The 22,162-nt window shown below is 40.4% G+C and overlaps 2 protein-coding genes across 6 annotated transcripts in view; both read right to left on the reverse strand.

Annotated features, from left to right (window-relative positions):
• The window catches only part of LOC122550254 (contactin-associated protein-like 2), a 2,198,962-nt gene that overhangs the window by 1,821,165 nt on the left and 355,635 nt on the right, over positions 1-22,162 (reverse strand). The window lies entirely within an intron of this gene.
• Positions 1-22,162, reverse strand: part of tpk1 (thiamin pyrophosphokinase 1) — a 281,858-nt gene that overhangs the window by 48,777 nt on the left and 210,919 nt on the right. Inside the window, exon 10 of one of the 5 annotated variants that reach the window (XM_043690142.1) lies at positions 3,322-3,391. The exons of the other annotated variants lie outside the window; for them this stretch is intronic. Within the exon in view, the coding sequence (XP_043546077.1) occupies positions 3,330-3,391 (62 nt within the window). The 3' untranslated portion in view covers positions 3,322-3,329. Of the gene's footprint in view, positions 1-3,321; positions 3,392-22,162 lie in introns of those variants that run through there. 5 annotated transcript variants of the gene reach the window in all.

The raw sequence follows: 22,162 nt of genomic DNA on the forward strand, positions 1-22,162 counted from the left end.
TTGATAAGGTTCCCCATGGTAGACTCATTCAGAAAATGAGGAGCCTTGGGATACAGGGAAATCTGGCTGCCTGGATACAGAATTGGCAGGCCCAATGTTCTTCAGAGGGTTGATGTAGACTCGATGGGCCAAGTGGCCTAGTTCCACACTGTTGGGATTCTATGATCAGACATGAACTTCCCTAATTAAACCTATGCTTGCTGTCTTTGATTACTTTGTGCCTTTCTACATGACAATTAACTACTACTGAGATTTGGAGATGCCTGTGTTGGACTGGGGTGTACAAAGTTAAAAATCACACAACACCAGGTTATAGTCCAACAGGTTTAATTGGAAGCACACTAGCTTTCGGAGCGACGCTCCTTCATCAGGTGATTGTGGAGGGCTCGATTGTAACACAGAATTTATAGCAAAAATTTGCAGTGTGATGTAACTGAAATTATACATTGAAAAATTGATTGTCTGTTAAGCCTTTCATCTGTTAGAATACAGTGAGAGTTTGATTTCTTTCATGTGTAAATCACAAAACCCTTTTTTTTAAAGTTGCATTCTCGGGTTAGCTGTTAACAATGGTGATAGCTAGACAATATGTTGAAGGTGTTAGCCCCCTGTGTTCTCTGTCTATGACCTGATGTTTAGATTGATTCTAATCTAAAAAGTGAGATAACAGAGTTTTACATAAATTCATGCAGTTTTTGAGCTCAGAGTTCTACATGAATGTATGCAGTTTTTGAGCAAAGTGCAATGTAATTCTGCAAGTACAAATTCACCCCACAAAATATGTGTGCATGTGGGTCTTTGTCTGTCTGTCTGGGGTGGGAGTTGTGAGTGTGAGAAAGTGTGTGTGTGTAGTGAGTGCAGAGTGTCTTAAGTCTGTGAGGGGGTGCATGTGTGGGAGTGTTTGTGTCTATAAGGGTGTGTGTGGGTGACTGTGTGCGCGTCTGTGTGTACCTGTGTCCGTGTGTGTGAGAGTGTGTGTGTGAGTGTGCTTCCAATTAAACCTGTTGGACTATAACCTGGTGTTGTATGATTTTTAATCTACTACTGAGAGTGATGGATGTGGTGCAAATCAAGTGGGCTGCTTTGTCCCAAATGGTGTCAAGCTTTAAAAGTTTTGGTTCGAGCTGCACTTATCAAAGCAACTGGTGGATGTGCCCTGGGGGAGACAGAAAGTGAATTACTTGCTGTAGAATTTCTAGCCTCTGACCTGCTTTTGTAGCCACTGTACTTAAACAGCAGATTCATGGTAAACCTTAGGAAGTTGATAGTGGACTTTCAGCAATGTTAATGTCATTAATCATCAGGATTGATGGTTAACTCTCTCTTGTTGGAAACAGTGATTGCCTGGAACGTGTTTGCCATGAATGTTCTCACCCCTTATCAGCCCAGGATTGCCAAGCTCTTGTTGCATATGGAGACGGACTGCTTCAGTATCTGAGTTGTGAATGATGCTGAACATGATGCAATTATCAGCAAATATCCTCACTTCTGACCTTATAAAAGGAAAGTAATTGGTGAAGCAACTGAAGATGGCCGAGTCTGGGACGCTACCCTGAGGAATTCCTGCAGAGATGCTCTTGAACTGAGATGACTGACCTCCAACAACCACAATCATTTTCCTTTAGGTCTATCCTTTTATGGACAGGATATACCTGCACAATTTTCAACATTGTCAGGTAGATGACAGTGTTGTAACTGTACTGGAAAAGCTTGATCGGGGTGATGCTAGTTCTGGAACACAAATCTTGAGTGCTATTGACAAATTGTTGTCAGGTCTATAGCCTTTGCAATTTTTGATGTTTTTAGTTGTTTCTTGTTATCATGTAGCCTGAACAGAATTTGTTGAAAGCTTGCATATTTCTTGCTGGGAATCTCAGGAGGAGGTCGACAAGGACATTCATTTGGCACTTCAGGCAGATGAATGCAAACATTTCAGTTTTGCCTTTTATCGTGATGTGCAAACCACCCTTATTGTTGCGGATGAGTTTATTTGTAGAGCCTCTGCCCCCTGTTAGTCGTTTAACTGTCTGCCACCATTCACAGCTGGATGTGAAAAGAGTCAAGAGTTTAGATCTGATCTGCTGGTTGTGGAACCATGTAGTTCTGTTTAGTGCATGCTCCTTCTGATGACTGTCATGCAAGAAGTTCTATGTTGTCGTTTAAATGGGCTGACACCTCATTTTTAGGTGTGCCAGTTGCTGCTTCTGGGATGTTTCATGCATGCTCCAATTAAGCAGGCGCGATCACTTAGCTTAAAGGTAAAGCAGGGGTTTGTGCTAGTGGTGGTGACTGGGGGGTGGGTGGGGTTTGCTGTTATGAAGCTGCAGGTTGTGGCTGACGTTGCCTCATAGTTGTTTTTCTGTTTGAGGTCTGACCCATTAAGCATAATGGTTGTGCCACACAATAAAGGAGGGTATGCTCAATGTGAAGGTGGGATTTTGTCTCCACAAGGACTATGCACTGACCTCTCCTACCAATGTGTTTGTGGACAGATGCATCTTTGACAGATAGATTAGTGAGGATGAGTTCACATAAATATTTCCCTCTTTACGGTTCCCTCGTTATCTGCTGCAGACCCATTCCAGCAGGTATGCCCTTTCCGACTCGAGACAGCTCAATGGTGGTAATGAACAACTCTTGGAGATGGATATTAAAGTCCCTTATCCAGCATAAATTTGTTATTCTGACAAAAACAATTGTATGGAGCACAGTATCTGAATCAAAACAAGATGCAGGGTTATGGGCAGTGGTCAGAGAGCAGAGTGATGGGATTAGTTCTGGAGTGTCCTAGCAATGAAATACCATAGACACAATGGCTACATGGTCTTTTCTTTGTATTGTTACCTTTTATGATCTTAGCATTGCCTTACGTCTGAAGATTGTACAAAATAAGATCAGAAGCAAGCTCTACAGCCCCTCTTTTGCCATTCAATGATGCCATGATCTTGGCCTCAACTCTAATTTCCTGCATGTTCCTTACAACACTTGCATTTCCTTTAGTTTGAAAATCTGTTTATCTCAGCCTTGAATATATTCAATGACTTTGACTTCACTGCTCTCTTCAGAGAGAATTCCAGAAATTTACAACGCTGGTCGCAATAAAACTTTAAAGTGGCTTAAATGTGAGAGGAGAGAAGAAAGTGTACTTAGTGCAAGTACATTTTCTTGCTCTTTTAGGCTGCCTTCCAACCATAAAAGCAGATAAACCAAAGTACTGAAAAGCCACTATGATATTTGGGGAGTATATTGACATCTCATCTAATAGTACTTATAAGTAAGTATTAATTCAGTACAATATAATAACTGGAAATACTAACTTACCATCTTCTTTAACTGGAATCAATATAGGAACAGTGCATTTCTGTCATCAACTGTGTTGCAATCCCCTTAGCTTTTACAGATAATGAATTGAATATCTGTTAAAGATATCTGTTCATCGATGCAACTTATTTGTTAGAATATCATGTATTTGGAGGCATTTATTTCAACTATTTCTGACAATAATTATGTTTTCAAAGTGAATTAAAATCTTTCATATGTAAACTCCTATTGGGATAGTAAAAGGGTCTCTTCACCTCACCAGTTAACAAAGCATTATGTTAAATTAAGGTTGCCTGCGGTGGGAGAACACTGACTGTTAACTAATTATTCAGCAATTAAACATATATTTGCCAGTTAATTATATTTACCAACAACCAGCAGGATAGGAAATCTAATTATGATTTAATGAATGCTCACTCTAAATCATAACACATTACACATTACAGAGAACTAGAAATAGTGCAGAACAAATTGCATTCATAAGTTAAATTACATTATAAACAGATTATTAATAATAGTAAACAATTGATTAATATCCATCCTTCAAGTCTACATATAACAATTCAAAGATCACACATCATAGAATCCCTACAATGTGGAAACAGGCCCTTCGGCCCAACATGTCCACACCGACACTCACCTGGATCCATTCACCTACCCTATTACTCTACATTTACCCTGACTAATGCACCTTACCCATACATTCATAAACACTATGGGCATTTTAATATGGCCAATTTACCTAACCTGTACATCTTTTGGCTGTGGAAGAAAACCGGACCACCCAGAGGAAGCCCATGCAGGCACAGGGAGAATACAAACTCCACACAGACAGTCGCCCGAAGGTGGAATTGAGTCCGGGTCGCTAGTGCTGTGAGGTAGCAGTGCTAACCACTGAGCCACCGAGCCATCCTGTAATGTTGATGTGGATTGCAGAGGAAAAGAGAAATCAATGAAAAATGTTGATAGTCCATTATTGAATTCCTACTGTAAAATGGCTACATTCAGCCTTGTATTGTCTGCACTGACTTTCTGCAAGAGCCACTCAGCCAGTCCCATCATAATCTATGTCACTCCATTAGATGATGTAAAAGATCCCATCGAACTATTTCATGTATTTTGGTCACTGTTTAACCCTCAATCTGGTTTACAAAACAAGATCATTAATCTGGTCACAATGTTGTTTTCATGGAAACTGACTGAATGGAAGTTCGCGTGAATTTTCAACATTACAACATCCAGAGCAACTTTTCTCAAATCTAATAGACTCAGTATCTGTCAGACATGTACGTACATGGACCATTACTGTATTTATAGGTGCTCTGCATCACTGGCAAGGCAATAAGGGACAAAGGGTTTTGACCTCACATCAGGGAGACAAGGTGGTACCAATGGGCACCTATAGTGAGGAGCAGCTACACATAGGGTGCCAGAAGCTTCTTCTCAGGGCATTTCAGGAATTGGTGGTGTAGTAGACAGTGAAGTAGTTTACCTCAGAGTACAATGGAACCTTATTCAGGTGAGCCTGAGGAGCAGCAGATGGAGTTTAATCTAGATAAATGTGATGTGTTGCGTTTTGGAAAGGCAAGTCAGGGCAGGATTTATACACTTAATGGTAGGATCCTGGGGAGTGTTACCAAACAAAGATATCTAGGGATGCAGTCCCTTTGGGACTCAGCCAGCTCAGTCAGTACTGGTGCTGGAAAGCCCCTCTTTTTGAAGTACACTGATGACACCCATGAGGAAAATATCTGCATTCTTGCCATCCTCGGCATTTCCATCAATTGGTGTTCAACACAGTAGAGGATTGATTCATCAGTCAGGATGTTGAATAGATAAGGTCTTGGGTATTTTAAGGTATGATTCAGTAAGCATCGCTATGTCAGGTATGATAGAATCTCTCAACTTTGCTATGAGTGCCCAGGTATTATTAAGGAGGATTTGAAGAGTTGACGAGGAATGATTACGCTGTTGTTATTGCCACTGTTTTGGTCAGTTTAATTCCTTTTATTTAACTTTTCTTTGAATGGCTTGATACAATTGTGTTGCTAGGTTATTTCAGAAGTCATTCACATTGCTTTCAGTTTGCAGTAATTTGTAGGTCAAACCAATTGAGGACAGCAGGATTCCTTTTCTAAAGGACACTGGCAAACCAGATGAGTTTTTAATGACTCCAATAGTTGTTTCATGGTCACCATTACTGGGACTCGCTTTGGTGCCATGGGACCTTCTAAGTGCACCTAAGAGAACAGACAGAGCTTCGACTTAACTATTCACCTGTAGGACAGCACTTTTAACAATACAACACTCTTTCAGTTCTACAGTAGGATGTTAGCCTAGATTGCTGTGCTCATGTAAAATTTGAATCCCAAACCTTCTGACTCAAAGCTGACAGTTTTGTTAACTGAGCTTTGGCTGATACATGATTCAGCGGGGGAAAAAAAGTTTTACTGCTGAATGTTTCAATGTTTTTATAAGCTAGGAGGCTCATTAGCTGCTCAAAATGAGTTAGAGGATTGCCACCACAGCTGTCTTTGTGTTGGCTGTGAATTTTTCACTTTCAGAAATTACATGCTCCAAAGCAGACAATCTTATAACTCTCTGAGTGATAAATTGCCTTGAGAAACAGGCATGTTCTTTGTTTCTTGAAAGGATAATGTTGGGTCTGAAAAGTCATCAGCAGATTTATATAAAGATGTTTTGAACCCAGCAGTAAAGTCATAATGGGAGTTAGGAAAAGAATGGGGCAGTTTAAGGTGAAAGGTCAAAAATAGTGCTGCAGATGAGATTGCTATTAGTCAACAAAATGGATGTGGGGATTTATTTAAATGTATATCAAGTTTTTGTTCAAAAAGGTAGTTGAGACAAAATGATTGGCAGAAGCATCAGCAGTTGTTATAATAAATGTGACTGCAGAGAAAAGAATGAGAGGATTAATAATGAAGCAAGCTTGTTTTGAAGCTTGAGTTAGAAAGCCAGTGGAGTAAAGTTGTTGCTGTAACAGATGCACATGGAGGACTACCTTCACCACTATACATGCCCACATGTAACAGCATATGTACTTATTATGCAATGTCAGTCCTGATGGAAGATATCATTTGCAAACAGAATTATAACATAAGTTACTTGTCTATCTTGAACACCAACCTGCCAATGCTGCAGTGCAACAGTCCCAAGACAGTAGCTTACTACCACCCTGCATCACTCTAAGCAATGTTTGTTACACACTTCTTGTACTATGTAATTAATGAGTACCACACAAGTCAGAGCGCACATTTGAGGAAAAGTAAGTGGTGATGTCAGATCAGGTACAGAAACCTAGTGCTCACTGTCAAGTCCTAGTACTTGAGAATTGCAGCAGTATGTTAACATTTGTTATTTACGTTGCACTTGAATTGTTGGAACCAGGAAACAAAAGTACTGCTTCAAAGTGGAATGTATCATTTGTTTAACATGTACGGACAAGACGTTAATTAAGCATACAGATCTGCAGCTTCGAGGGTAGGAGAGGCAGAATAGTTGAGGGTTACGGATTTCACACAGTTAATAAAGATTCTGCTCTTATCTCACTATGGTCCATTCCATTAAAATTTAATAATGGTAACTAATGACCGTAATGGAAATTAAAACTGATATGGGGAATGAGAAAGGAGAAAAGAGAAATGTAGCCAAGTGGGAAATCCAGAACTGTCAACCATTGTTGTGCTAAAACATCATGCTGATAAGGGAAGATACTGTCACTGCATACTATCGAGTATCAATTAGAGTGAAAAAATAAAGAACTAACAAACAAATCAAAGAAAATTCAATAATAGAATCAAAATAATATGTTTCTTTCGTGATCCATTAAATAGACAATGAGAAAAAAAAATGCTGTATTGATATAATGTCTTTCATAAAGATTAGGATGCCTCAAATTTCTTTGGTGCCAATGAAGTACATTTGGAATGAAGCCACTGTTGTAATGTCGGAAACATCAGAAACATAGTAGTCAATTTGCACGCAGCAGACTCTCACAAAGAATAATGTAAGAGTGACCAGGTAATCTATCTTTGCACATTGATGAAGGGATGAAGATTGGCCAGGAAACTGGCCAATTTTGAAATAATGTCAGAGAGTTTCCTATGTCCACCTGGGAGGACAGCTTGTGTCTGAGCTTAACTTCTCAGTTGAAAGACAGCATCTCTGACAGAACTTCCTCACTGTTTTCCTGCTGTCACACCTTTAGTTTCTGTGCTCAAGTCTCTGGATTGGGATTTGGACCCGCAACCTTCTGATTCAGAAGGAAGCCTGTTGTTATTGAAGAAGAACAGTCCAGTACAGGAACAGGCCCTTCAGTCCACCAAGACAGTGCCGACACATGATACCTTTCGAAACTAAAAACCTTTTACCTTTATGCAGCACATACCCTTCTATTCCTTGTCTATTCATGTATCAGTCAAGATGCTTCTTAAAAGTTGCTATTGTATCCATCTCTACCACCTCATCTGACAGCACATTCCAGATACTTACCAACCTCTGTGCAAAAAAACCTGCCTCTTACATCGCCTTCAAACTGTCCCCCTTTTACCTTAAACCCACTTGCCCTAATAACTGGTATTTCTACCCTAGGAAAAAGACTTTGACTATCTATTGTATTCATGCCTCACAATTTTGTACACTTTAATCAAGCCGTCCCTCACCCTCCAACATTAAAGTGAAAACAAACCAGGTTTTTTCCAATCTCTCCTCATAGCTAATACTCTCTGAACCAAGCAACATCCTGGTAAATCATTTCTGTGCCTTCTCCAAAGCCTCGACATCTTCTGGTATTGTGGTGACTAGAGCTGTAAACAATATTCCAAATATGACCTAACTAAGGTTCTGTATAGCTGCAGCACGACTTGGCAATTGTTACACTCTTGTTCCAAACGATGAAGGCAAACATGCCATATGCCTCCTTGAGCAACTTGTGATCCACTTTTGTTGCCACTTGCAGGGAACTGGGGCTCTGTACACCTAGAACCCTCTGTATGTTGATAGTACTGAAGGTTCTGCAATTTTAGGTATATTTCCCACTTGCATTAGATTTTCCAAAATACATCACCCTGCTTTGTCAGGATTAAACATCATCTGCCATTTCTTTGCCCAAGTCTCCAGCTTATTTTTCCCTGCTGTATCCTTTAGCAAACTTCCTCACAATCCGCAGCTTCCCCAATCTTTGTGTTGTCCACAAACCTACTAATCAGGACACCTATGTTCTCCTCCAAAACATTTATGCATTTTACAAACAAGAGAATCAGTACTGATCCCTGTGGAACACCACTGGTCACAGATCTTTAGTCAGTTAAACACTCTCCTACTGCTATTCTGTCATCTATGACGAACTCAGTTCTGTATCCATATTACCAGCTCACCACAGATCCCATGCTACTTCACCTTTTGTATAAGCCTGCCATCGGGAATTTGTCAAAGGCTTTGCTATAGTCCATGTAGACAACATCTACTGCCCTGCCCTGATCAATCATATTTGCTACTTCCTCAAAAAACTCAATCAAGTTTGAGAGACACAACCTTCCCTGCACCATCTTGTCTACCGTTAATAAGTCCGTATTTTTCAAAATGTGAGTAAATCCTATAACCATGAATCTTCTCCAATGATTTCCCGACCACTGACATAAGTCTCACTGGTCTGTGATTTCCTGGAATATCCCCATTGTCCTTCTTAAATAAAGGAACAATGTTGGCTATTCTCCAATCATCAGGGATCTCTCCTTGACTGAAGAGGGTCCAAAGGTTTTGTTCAAGGCCCCAGCAATTACCTCACCTTCCTCCCTTAGTATTATGGGACAGACCCATTAGGTCCTGGAGACTTGTCTATGTTAATGCTTTTCAAAGCACCCAACATACCCTTTTTTTATGTTGACATGCTCCAAAGTATTAACATATTCTTCTTGAAACTCACTATCCTCTATGTCCTTCTCCTTTGTGAATACTAATGCAAAATATTCATGAAGGACCTCACCCACTTCCTCGGGCTCCACGCATGCATGCCCTCCTTTGTCCTCGAGTGGACCTATCCTTTCCAGAACTACGTTCTTGCTCCATACATAGAAAAAAAGCTTGTTAAAGACATTTCATAGCCCATTATAGCCCCCAATTCCTTTTTTGAGCGGTTTCTTGCTATCTTTGTATTCTTTGAGGATTCTGACTATCTTCAGTTTCCCTAATCTTACATATGCCTCTTTTTCTTTTTGTTGCATTCTGAATTTCTCCTGTCATCCAAGATTCCTGAATTTTGCCAGCCTTCCCCTTCATTTTCACAGGAACATGCTGGTCCTGAACTCAAACCAACTGGCCTTTAAAAGATTCCCACATGAGTGCATTTACCCTCAAACAGCCATCCTTAATCTACATTGACTAGTTCCTGCCTAATAATGTGGTAGTTAGCCTTCCCCCAATTTAGCAATTTAGTACTTTTACCTAAGGACTACTCCTATCCTCATGTATAGCAACTTAAAACTTACAGAATTATGGTGGCTATTCCTGAAATGCTTCCTCACTGAAAATTCAAACACCTGGCCAGGCTCATTCCCAATGCCTGATCCAGAATGGCCCCTTCCTTAGTTGGACTATTTGCATATTGTTTCAAAAAGCTGTTCTGGACACACCTAACAAACTCCCTCTCATCCAAGCCCCTAGCGTTAAAGGAGTTCAAGTCAATACAGGAGAAGTTAACATCACTTGCCACAACAATTCTAACATTTTTACATTTTTCCATTATCTGTCCATATATCTGTCCCTCTATCACCTTGTGATCAACTCAGAGGCTGTTGGGAGGCCTGTAGTACAATCCCATTAAACTAACTGCACCCTTCCTATTCCTGAGTTCTACCATTATGGCCTTGCTGGATGAGCCCCTGGAAGATGTTCTCCCTCTATACAGCTGTGATATTCTTCCTTATCAGTAATGTAACTCCCACACCTTTTCCATCCCTTTCTATCTTGCGTGAAACATCTAAATCCTGGAGTTTTAAACTGCCTGTCTTTTCTCTCTTTCAACCAATTCTCTGTAATAGCAACAAAATCATATTTATATGTATTAACCCAAGCTCTCCAGTTCATTTGCCTTATCTGTGATACTCCTCACATTAAAACAAGTACACCTCAGACAACAAGTCCTGCAGTGTTCACTAACTTCTCCCTTCTGTTGCTCCTCTTTGCCTTACTGGCCAAGTCATTTTACTGCTGACATACTGCGCTGATTCCCACTCCCTGCAACATTAGCTTAAACACTTCCGAGCAGCACAAGCAAACCTCCTTGCCATTTGAGCAGACAACTTAAAAAAGGAAAAAGGGAAAAAGTTATGTGAGTGAAACCAAGTTGCTTTCCTTGCCAGCAGGTTGGCAGGGGTGCTAAAGTTCCCCGGTGGGCCACCAATACTACATCTATCTATAAAATTACACGGGATTGGTAAGCCATATTGGCACTCAGTTGCAACCCAATTGTGAGTCTTCAGTTTCCAGTGTTTGACCCTTGTGTGAGGAACTCGGGGCAGCCAACATAAGAACAAAAATTGGAGCAGGAGTTGGCCTGTTGAGCCTGCTCCACCATTCAATAAGACCATGGCTTAAATAAGCCAACTATGTTATCCTGATCAGGGCTATTGGTCAGCAAGGGGAGAATTGTAGCTCTCAGAAGGACTCACTTTCCATATTGAAACCTCCTCCTCCACTCCACAACAGGACTGCTCCCTCCCCACTTGGCATCTCCACTAAAACCTCCAATCCTCTTTTTGTCCACTAGAATTCACCTCCCCTCCCCATTATGAAAACCTTGTACTTACATGGTCCTAGACTGGATCACTTCAAATCCGGGGACTGTTTGTATCCCAGTCTTGGCCACTGTTGGCACAGGCTGACAGGACTCTGAGAATCAAAGAGTGGTTTGGCACGGAACCAGACCCTTTGCTCCTACTCATCTATGTCGACAAGATTAAACTGATCTAGTCCCATTTGCCAGTATTTGGCCCATTTTCCTTTAAATCTTTCCTATTCATATACCAATCCAGATGCCTTTCAAATGAGACGGGACTTTGCCAGAGTGTTAAATGGATAGGGGGCAGCTGTGATTAGTTGGGATGGGTTCCCTGCAGATGCTTTGAGTGGCCTGATGGGAAACCTCACTTATTGAAAAGTCCTACTGCATATTGTGTCCAAGATGGTTTTTGAGAATAACATATTGTTAATCTGGTAGGAAAACAAAAGTCAAATATACATTTAATTCCAGGAAATTAGTGTAATCAATAGATAATGTAGATCGCGAAAGAGCATTTAGAAAAGTACAACCTCAAAGTAATCATGGCAATGAAATTAAAGCAAAGTGTCTTAACAGGAACAGAAATCCAATTTCAATAAGATAACAAGGGAACCACCCAAGATAAATTTGATTAAAAAAACAGATTACAAATAAAACACATGACATTAAGAATATATGTTACAGTTTGTTTGCAAAATTAGTTAAATGACAGAGTATACATTCTGATGGTTACTGGAGATCATTTTTGGAATGCAGAAACAGAAACAGATTTTGGAGCATTGCTTTTCTCTAAATTTCTAAATAATCTATTAGACGAGGGGGACACATCTCAAAATGTATATTGGGAAACAAAAATTAAGGTACACCAATAACATTAAAGAGAACTGTGTATACATAATTGGTTGGCTGCTAGTAGAAAGGGTCAGATAAAAAAAATGTGAATAACAACATTTTGGGAGAATAAGGATAGAACAAGAACATTAACTTTAAAAGTAGAGGGGCAGAGTGATTTATAGGATCAGAAACACAAATCTTTCCAAATAAGAGAATGGGACAATAAAGTTGCAGATAAGCATATTAAATTCAAGATTTTTAAAATAGTGAAAGAGTGTAAAAGCTGAGATTATTTTAGACAAACACAAACTTGTTGAGAATACCACATCCAGAATTGGAAGCCTCTCTTTAAGAAAGATGCTAAAGTCATGCATGGGAAGATGGATGGGAGAAATGGGACAGCGAAAGACAGCTGATGCATCTGAAAGGAAGAATGAGAGATACTACTACACAAAATAAATAGTACAATTTTAAAGGGATATAAGGACAGAGAGACCTGTCAAAATTGGGTAGCAAAGCAGTGAATAAAGCATATTGGACTGTTGGGCTTATAAACGGAGTTGCTCGGAACAAAATCCAGGAAGTTAAGCTCATCAGACAGTAGCTTGGCCCCAGCTGGAGAAGTGTGACCAATTTTGTGTACCACTTTAAAAAGAACCCGATAGATGTTAGTAGGGAGAGCAGAGATATACTGGAATGATTCCTAGTCTAGAGGATTATAGTTATGCAGACAGACTGGAAGAACTGAGATCAGAGAAGGCCAAGAGGAGACTTGAGACAGTTCTTTAAAAATCATGGAGGGTTTAGAGAAAGTAAGTAAATAAAAAAAATCCAATGTTTGAAGGACATAAATTTTAAGTCATTGGAAAAGAACCCAATGTAATATAGGAAATATTATTTATCCAATGGATTTGGAATGCACTGGCTGATGGAGTAGCAGAAACAGGTTCAATAGTATCCTCTAGAAGGGCAACGGATACTAAGTATGTGAAGAAAATAAAAATAAGAAATTGAATGATATGAGAGGTAGAGTCAGAGAGTGAGATGTGCTGAATTGCACTTTGAGAGAGTAGGCGGAGATTTTATGAACTCCTTTTATAATTTTACCAAAGGATAGTGGAGAGAGAGATGGCAAGATAGACATAGAGAAAAAAGATGATGAGATAGAAAGAGAGGGAGAATTCGCACAGAGTGAGGTTCCACAGGCAACAATAAGATGATGATGAGATGATCTTTTTAAATGAGGTTTGTTGAGTGATATACACATTGGCCTGGATTGTTCTAAGTGCTCTCCTGCTATTTTAAGAGTAGTGCCATGGGATCTTTCATTTTGATAAGACAGGGTGGGCCTCAATTTAATGTCTCATCTAAAAGATGACAGCAAAGATCTCCCTCCTAATCCAACGAACCTTCAGCCTAGTTAGAGAGGCTAAAGAAAATGAGAGGTTTTTCGTTCTGAAGAAATTAAGAAACAATATTTTTCATGAGAGCAAAAAGAAACAAGAGGAAACATTCAAGTTCAGACCCATCATCACTGAAATAATTTCTAACTATTCATAAAATGCCAGCAATTGTCTGGCATCAGGTAGGTTTTTACTTTTGGTGACATTACTAGCATTGCAAAATCGCACTCTCAGCTAATTCCCCCCCAGCCCCACCCCCATCCCATTTATCTCTGCACGCCTCCACCTCACAAGCCCCAGTCTTGATGAAAGACTCTTGCCTGAAACGTCAATTCTCCTGGTCCTCAGATGCTGCCCAACCTGTTGTGCTTTTAAAGCACGCCACTCTCAACTCTGCAGTCCTCACTTTCTCCCATCTGAGAAATCAGCTAACTCGCCACTAGGCAATGAAATATTAATTAATACAACACAGCAGAAGACATCCCTCAGGATTTTAGCTGTTAATTTTTGGAATAGCCATATTTTATTGTCTGTTATCTTCTTTCTCTGGAGTTTCCCAGGAGACGACCATTAGTCAGAAGCACTAAAATGGGAAGGTGCATTGATATTTGCAATTCTCCAAGGTTAATGGATATGAATTTTGCGAAAAATAAAATCTGTGCTGTAGAATATGCAACACAACAATATAAAATCTAAAGTCTGGAGTTTCTTCCCTATTTGCCTTGAAGGTACACATGAAAACAAACTATGCAGTTTAAAAGATCACACCATTTTGGGAGAAAATGAATTATCTGTGAAACTTTAATGTGTTTAATTTTCCTTGATCATTTATGTCCATCCCTCAAAGTCTCCGTCTGAACAAACCACAACCCACCATATTAGCCTTACCGAATTTTCAAATATGGGGTAACTTCCAATCATGATTGTTTAGGGATTTGTCAGTGCAATTACATTTTGCTTGAATCAAACTAATTTACTGGACTGTTAATGGTAGATTTCCAGAGCCTTTATTAAAAGAAAAGACTTAACTGAGTGGTGCCATGTATTTTCTGTTTCACTTGTGCATTTTTCTGTACAAATGTAAATCGTTTTAAAATTGAAGATTTTCCCTTTTTGCAGGTTTTCAAATATGCTGTGCCTGATATTCAAGAGTAATGGTTAAATGAGAGCAAACTTTAATTTTAAGACTCAAGGAAGAAATATACTGAGTGGGTTCAGTGCTTCATTGGAACATGATTGCTTGGACTGACCTTTGTCCACTTATATCTATTTTAAATTTAGGTACACTGTAATGAGATTGCAATTTAGTAAAATATAGGGACAACACAGGCACAGTGTCAGACTGTACTGATGAATTAAATTCTAGGCCATGATTTTTTTTGTCAGTAAATCATTCAAGACGACAATTCAAATTGCAGGCACCTCGAGCCTCAAAGAACAAAATACATTCAGCTTAGGCTGGGACCATAAAACAACAACAGGAACTTGTGACAGCTGTTCACAGACTTTAAGAATCCAATGGCCCCTTGCCATTTCCTTTGAAGATATATTAAATGCACAATTTTTCAAATTGACACTTTACTGTTCAAAATCATCATCTCCCACAGGTATTTACAAAGTCTACTGAAGAGGATAATCTATTCAAGTGAAAATGTAAAAGTAATGCCCATCAGCTATATTTTTTATGTCTTTTTTGCTTCTTCTTTAAATGCACAAATGCAATTTAACTTTAAAACTGAAAGATGTACATAAAGTACCCTATTAATGCAAGAGCACTGGATTCTTACCGGATACCATTAAATGAAATCTTGATTGATGTTTGTAGCTGGGATTTAGTCCTACAAGTTTGAATGAGTAAATCCTCTGCCAGGCTTGAAATTTGCCAAGGTCACGGCACAGTCATGGGCCAATAGTCGAAACATATTCATCAATATTCCTGGTTAGGTTCCTCCCAATCAACTCAAGAAAAATAAAGGTAGCATCAGAAGTGGGCTACTGTGTCTTTAATGGGATTTGAGGCCCTCAAAGATTTTTGCACACCACCTATAGAAGGCCTTAGTCAAAACTAAGATCTTACTAGATAACTTCTGACAGGCATTTGTCAGTACAGATTGGATTGGTGGAAGGTGCTACAATCATCCCCAATTTGTGGATTTTTCTGTCACAATCCTGTTCCTAACAACATTCTTTATATATGGATCCTAACAGTAGTGAGATAATGGGTGGAGAGGAGGGAAACAGGGTAGCAACCTGGGCAGAGAAGGAGCTTCATTGTCACATGAAGAATTGGGGCCATAATTGATGCCCGAACTCGAAAGGTTTCACTTAGCCAATTCAGCGAAAGAAGAGAAGCATAAGACTGCGTTTGATGTGGGGAAGATACACTTTAGACTGCAGAATTTTTTTTAAAAAGCTAATTCAAATCAGAAAACATGTTATAATTTGCAATTTATACAGCAAAAGATTAATGTAGCAAAATGGCATGAATATGTTGTAAATGGTTGGACCACTAATGCATATACAAGTTGATTCTTTTAGAATATGATTAGGTCACAGAGAAAACAGTTTGTTTCCAATCAATCTTTATCATATAAAGTTTGTCCTTGACAGGAATTTATTACTTGTAAAACATCACAACAGAAGGAAAAGTAAATTATGTTATAAAACAAAAATCATATTCCTGTGCTGGTACATCTCTCTAGAGCTAACCAAGAGTTTTAATAAAGCTTTACTAATTGTTCACAATATGGCTTTCAACCCTAAATGACAAACATATGTCTTTGTCACTCTGGTTTGCTGAAGCAGTTTTACAACACTGACCTTTACAGAGCTTTGTAATTGAGGTTACAATACAACTGATACAAAGAAAATTATTGGCTGCCCTAAAACCCTGTTGCTGTCATTGAGAATTGTTGTGTTTGTGATATACTGTTAATCTACAAAATGGTTTACTGGATAAGAAACTTGCAACAACATGATCCCATTTGAATAACATATATAGGTTTGCTTGGTAATAGTCAATGTCGGAGAGAGGAGGCAGCAGTTCAAACTTATCTTCAGTGATAAATTTAAAGAAATTCTGGGAATTCTTAAAAATTGCATAGAAAATGTTTTATCTTGCAGGGCTCTTACAGGGCTATCAAAATTCCACAGTACAAACCTGTGTAATCCTTTGGTGTATCAAAACAGCTCCAGTCTCTAGTTTCCCCTTGTAACAGAAGCCCTTCATACCTATTATCATCTTGGTTCATTTTTATTACACCCTCCTCATAACAGCATTCCTTAAGTCTAGCAATCAGATTGAACCTAACAGATTAACCAAAGGTTCAGACATACTTAGAATGACCTCTGTGTATTCTATGTCTCATGTTTATAAAACCATGGAAGGCATTTTATTCCAACTTTTTCAACATATGCACTTGAGATTCTCAGCTGCTCTACTTCTTTTATCTGTTATTGTAAATTAATTTTACTTACTCTGTCTCCCAAAGTCTAACAGCTCACATTTGTCATGGAATTTCATCTGACATTTACCTGCTCAATCTATGAATCTGCTAACCTATTACTTTCTGCATTGTATGCCTACGGTATCACAACAGTTAGCCATATTCCTTATTTCAGTGCTGTTTTTACATCAAAGATAATATCTTTTACTCATATTGTTAAGAGCAGAGGTCTCAAATCTTGAAACCTGTAGGACATTGGTATTTATTTCCTCTAATCCACATACATCGATTACTACCCAGCCACTCCAGATATTCTGTGTCCAAACAGCAATATGCGAAATTTTCCCACAACAAAAATATTCCCTAAACGGGGTGGCGCACGGTGTTTCAGTGGTTAGCACTGCTGCCTCACAGTGCCAGGGATCCGATTCGATTCCTGCCTCAGGCAACTGTCTGTGTGGAGTTTGCACATTTGCCCCCTGTCTGCGTGGGTTTTCTCCGGGTGCTGTGGCTTCCGTCCACAGTCCAAAGTTGTGAAGGTCAGGTGAACTGGCCATGTTAAATTGCCCATACTGTTAGGTGCATTAGTCAGGGCTAAATATAGGATAGGGGAATGGGCCTGGGTGCGTTACTCTTTGGAGGGTCAGTGTGGCCTTGTTGGGCCAAAAGGCCTGTTTCCATACTGTAGGGAATCTAATCTAAACCAAATGTATTTGCAGTATATAGTAGCTTATGTAAAAGTACTCTTGATTTACTAACTTTATCAACAACCAACTGTGACCATTTTCATCCATTCATTTCACCACTAGAGGAGGATGCTCCATCCATTGTCTTGGGGTCTATGATTGACCTCATTGCAGTACAATTACTCAGTTAACAAGAAGATTATAATAACGTTCTTTGAGCAAGACCACAAAACTTGCTCCAGAGCAGTGTAATCAAAGACCTGCATCTTTATTATTACAATTATTTTGTTTCCCTAAAGGCATAAAGTCTTGCGCTGCCATGTTGTTTCAAATTTCTTGTGATTGTGTTTGTGACATCCCTGCAGGGTCCTGCCTGAAATTAGCTGCTCTGTGATTAATGAGGTTGCCGTACATAAACGTATGAGCTAAACAAAGGACGGCATTGACATCTACATTCCAAAACTGGAGTTTGCTTTGTCAAAAATCAAACTGTGTTTGCAAAGTTCAACAAAGCAACTGCAACAGAAAATAAGAGCAGCACAAAACATCCGCATACATTTTGTATTAATTCTTTAATTGTATTATTTCAGCACTTTCAGACCCGAAAAGCCTAGCTACCTCTGGTATCTAGAAAATAACTTGTTAAAAGAACTTTATTTGCTGAAAATATCCCAAGAATGTTTACAATAGAAATTACAACCTGGAGAAAGGTTGCTTAGTCCCATTAATTACAGCAGATATTTACACTAAATTAACCAACTTTTTTTTAAAATGTAGTTTTTTTTTCTGAAAGTATGGGGCTAAATTTAAAGGCAAGCAGGGAGTTATAGAGTTATATAGCATGGAAACAGATTCTTTGGTCCAACTCATCTGCATTGACCAGATATCCTAATCTGATCTCGTCCCATTTGCCAGCATTTAGCCCATATCCCGAGAAGCTCTACCTATTCATGTACCCAATCCGATGCCTTTTAAATGTAGTAACTGTACCTGTCTCCACCACTTCCTCTGGCAGCTTCCATTCACGCACCACTCTTTGTGTGTAAAACATAGGTGCCTTTTAAATCTGTCCCCTCTCATCTTAAACCTATGTCCTCTAGTTTTGGAGTGCCCTATCTTGGGAAAAAGACCTGGGCTATTCAATCTATCCATGCTCTTCATGATTTTATTAAGCCCTCAGCCTCCGATAGTTCAGGGAAAAAAGCACCAACCTATTCAGCCTCTCCCTATAACACAAACGCTGCAATCCCAGCAACATCCTTGTAAATCTTTTCTGCACCCTTTCAAATTTAACAACTTTCTTTCTGTAGATGTTAGACCAGAGTTGTACACTGTATTCTAAATGTGGCCTCAACAATGCCCTGCACAGCTGCAAAATAACATTCAATTCCTATATTTAATGCACTGAGCAGTGAAGGCACATGCGCCAAACACCTTCTCCATCACCCTGCCTGGAGAAAGTGAGGTCTGCAGATGCTGGAGATCAAAGTTGAAACTTTATTGCTGGAACAGCACAGCAGGTCAGGCAGCATCCAGGGAACAGGAGATTCGACGTTTCGGGCACAGGCACTTCTTCAGGAATGAGCAGAGAGTGTTCAGCAGGAGAAGATAAAAGGTAGGGAGGAGGGACTTGGAGGAGGGGAGTTGGAAATGTGATAGGTGGAAAGAGGTCAAGGTGAGGGTGATAGGTCGGAGTAGGATGGAGGCGGAGAGGTCAAGAAGAAGACTGCAGGTCAGGATATACTTAGGATGAAGAAGATTATGAGTACCACATATGCTTGGTCCAGTTCTTGTTGGATTCATTTGGATATCAAAGTTGAAACTTTATTGCTGGAACAGCACAGCAGGTCAGGCAGCATCCAGGGAACAGGAGATTCGACGTTTCGGGCACAGGCCCTTCTTCAGGAATGAGCAGAGAGTGTTCAGCAGGAGAAGATAAAAGGTAGGGAGGAGGGACTTGGAGGAGGGGAGTTGGAAGTGGAGGAGATGCGGTGGAGGGCACCGTCGACCACGTCGCCTTCCTGACCTGCAGTCTTCTTGTTGACCTCTCCGCCTCCATCCTACTCCGACCTATCACCCTCACCTTGACCTCTTTCCACCTATCACATTTCCAACTCCCCTCCTCCAAGTCCCTCCTCCCTACCTTTTATCTTCTCCTGCTGAACACTCTCTGCTCATTCCTGAAGAAGGGCCTGTGCCCGAAACGTCGAATCTCCTGTTCCCTGGATGCTGCCTGACCTGCTGTGCTGTTCCAGCAATAAAGTTTCAACCATCACCCTGCCTACCTGCAAATGCATTTTCAAGGAACTATGCACTTACATCCCTCTCTGTTCGTTCAGCAACACTCCCCACAGCCCTACCATTAAGTGTATAAGTCCTGTCCTGTCTTGCCTTACAAAAATGCAACACCTCACATTTAGCTAAACTAAATTCCATCTGCCACTCCTCGACCATTCGGCCCACCTGATCATGGTCCTGTTGTACTCTGAGACAACCTGATAATTACACCACCAATCTTGGGGTTATCTGAAAACTTACTAACCATACCTCCTATATTCACACCCAAGTCATTTATATAAATGACAAAAAGAAATGGACCCAGTACTGATCCTTGTGGCACACCATTGGTCACAGGTTTCCAGTCTGAAAAACAATCCCCTACTATCACCTTCTGTCTCCTACTTCCAAGCCAATTTTGTATCCAGTTGCTGGTCTCACCTGGATTCCATGTGATCTAACCTTGCTGAAGTCCATGTTGATGTTTACTGTTCTGCCTTCAAAAACCTTCTTTGTCACCTCTTCAAGTAACTCTATCAAGTTGGTAAGGCATGATTTCCCACACACAAAGCCTTGCTGACTATCCCTAATTAGTTCATGTTTTCCCAAATGCATGTACTCCTGTCCCTCAGAACCCCCCCAGCAACTTGCTGATGTTAACTTCACTGGTCTATAGTTGCCTGGCTTTTCCTTATCATCTTTTTTAAATATTGGCAACCCTCACCCTTACCTCACCCTTGGCTGTTGATAATGCAAATATCTCTGCAAGAAGCCCAGCAATCTTTTCCAGTTTCCCACAACATTCTGGAACACACCTAATCAGCTTCTGGGGATGTATCTACCTTTATGCATTTTAAGACCTTGAGCACCTCCTCTTCTGTAATATGGACATTCTTCAAGACATTACTATTTATTTCCCCAAGTTCCTTAGCTTCCATGTCATTCTCCACAGTAAATACTGCCATGAAATGTTTCATATTTTGTGACATGTTTAGTATTTCATCCATCTCCTGTGGTTCCACACATAGGTGTACTCAATGATCTTGAAGGGACCCTATTCTCTCATCAGTTATTCTTTTGCCCTTAATGTATATATAGAATCTCTTTTCAATCTCCTTAACCCTATCTGCCGAAGCTATCTCATGTCTCCTTTTTGCACTCCTGATTTCCTTCTTGTTATGAAACAGACCAAACCCTCCTCAAAATACATGAAGAAGATAGCCTAGACCCTAATGTTTTCTTATTTTAAAAGTAAGTGCAAGGTGTTGTGTTCCAGATGCAATTCGATTGGTCAAACTTACTTGACATTAAGCAAACTTGACATTGTGGGCGGCACGGTGGCACAGTGGTTAGCACTGCTGCCTCACAGCGCCAGAGACCCGGGTTCAATTCCCGCCTCAGGCGACTGACTGTGTGGAGTTTGCACGTTCTCCCCGTGTCTGCGTGGGTTTCCTCCGGGTGCTCCGGTTTCCTCCCACAGTCCAAAAGATGTGCAGGGTCAGGTGAATTGGCCATACTGAATTGCCCATAGTGTTAGGTAAGGGGTAAATGTAGGGGTATGGGTGGGTTTCGCTTCGGCGGGTCGGTGTGGACTTGTTGGGCCAAAGGGCCTGTTTCCACACTGTAATCTAATCTAATCTAATCTAAAAAAAAACATACTTTATTTTTACACTGCAATTAAAATACAAACAAGGGGGATCCAAGATGGCGGCGACCCAGTAAGACTGAGTCTATAGTGCTCCTCCCAAGACTTGGGCACAGTGGGTCACCTACCCCCTACCAAGCTCACCAAATCATTTATAAATCATTTATAATAGTTTAGTAACTGAATTAGTGGTGTAATATTATATTTAAGCAACTTTATCCTAAGTTAAAATGACTAAAGGGAAAGGAGCCCGAGGCTCTCAGCAAGCAGGAACCCCTCCCCCACACTCTACAGCTGCAGCAGAGGCGTCCACAGCCGCCCCGAGGAACTTACCTACAGTAGCAAGTCTTGCAGAAATGCTTTCCAAGCTTGACTCGAAGATCGATGCCTTTATCGTCAAATCCAGAAATCGTTGGGAGTCGCTCTCGGCCGCGCTGAAGAAGCACGACCGTGAAATTGAAGAAATTCAACGCCGAGTCGGAGGGGCGGAGCTAAAGGCCGCGACCTCGGAGACAACCGCTCAATCGGCCGTGGATCAAGTCCGGACTCTCGAGCAGCGAGTCCGGACCTTGGAAAATCATATTGACAACCTCGATAATCGAGGTCGTCGAAAAAATATTCGTTTGCTGGGCCTTCCCGAACAGGAAGAGGAAGGCCAGCTTACAGCATTCCTGGAGCAGTGGCTGCCACAACTTTTAAATCTGCAAGCTGGACCAGGCCAGGTAAGGGTGGAATGGGCCTACCGAGTAGCA

The sequence above is a fragment of the Chiloscyllium plagiosum genome, chromosome 5, assembly GCF_004010195.1.
Source record: "Chiloscyllium plagiosum isolate BGI_BamShark_2017 chromosome 5, ASM401019v2, whole genome shotgun sequence".
NCBI classification, from domain to species: domain Eukaryota; kingdom Metazoa; phylum Chordata; class Chondrichthyes; order Orectolobiformes; family Hemiscylliidae; genus Chiloscyllium; species Chiloscyllium plagiosum.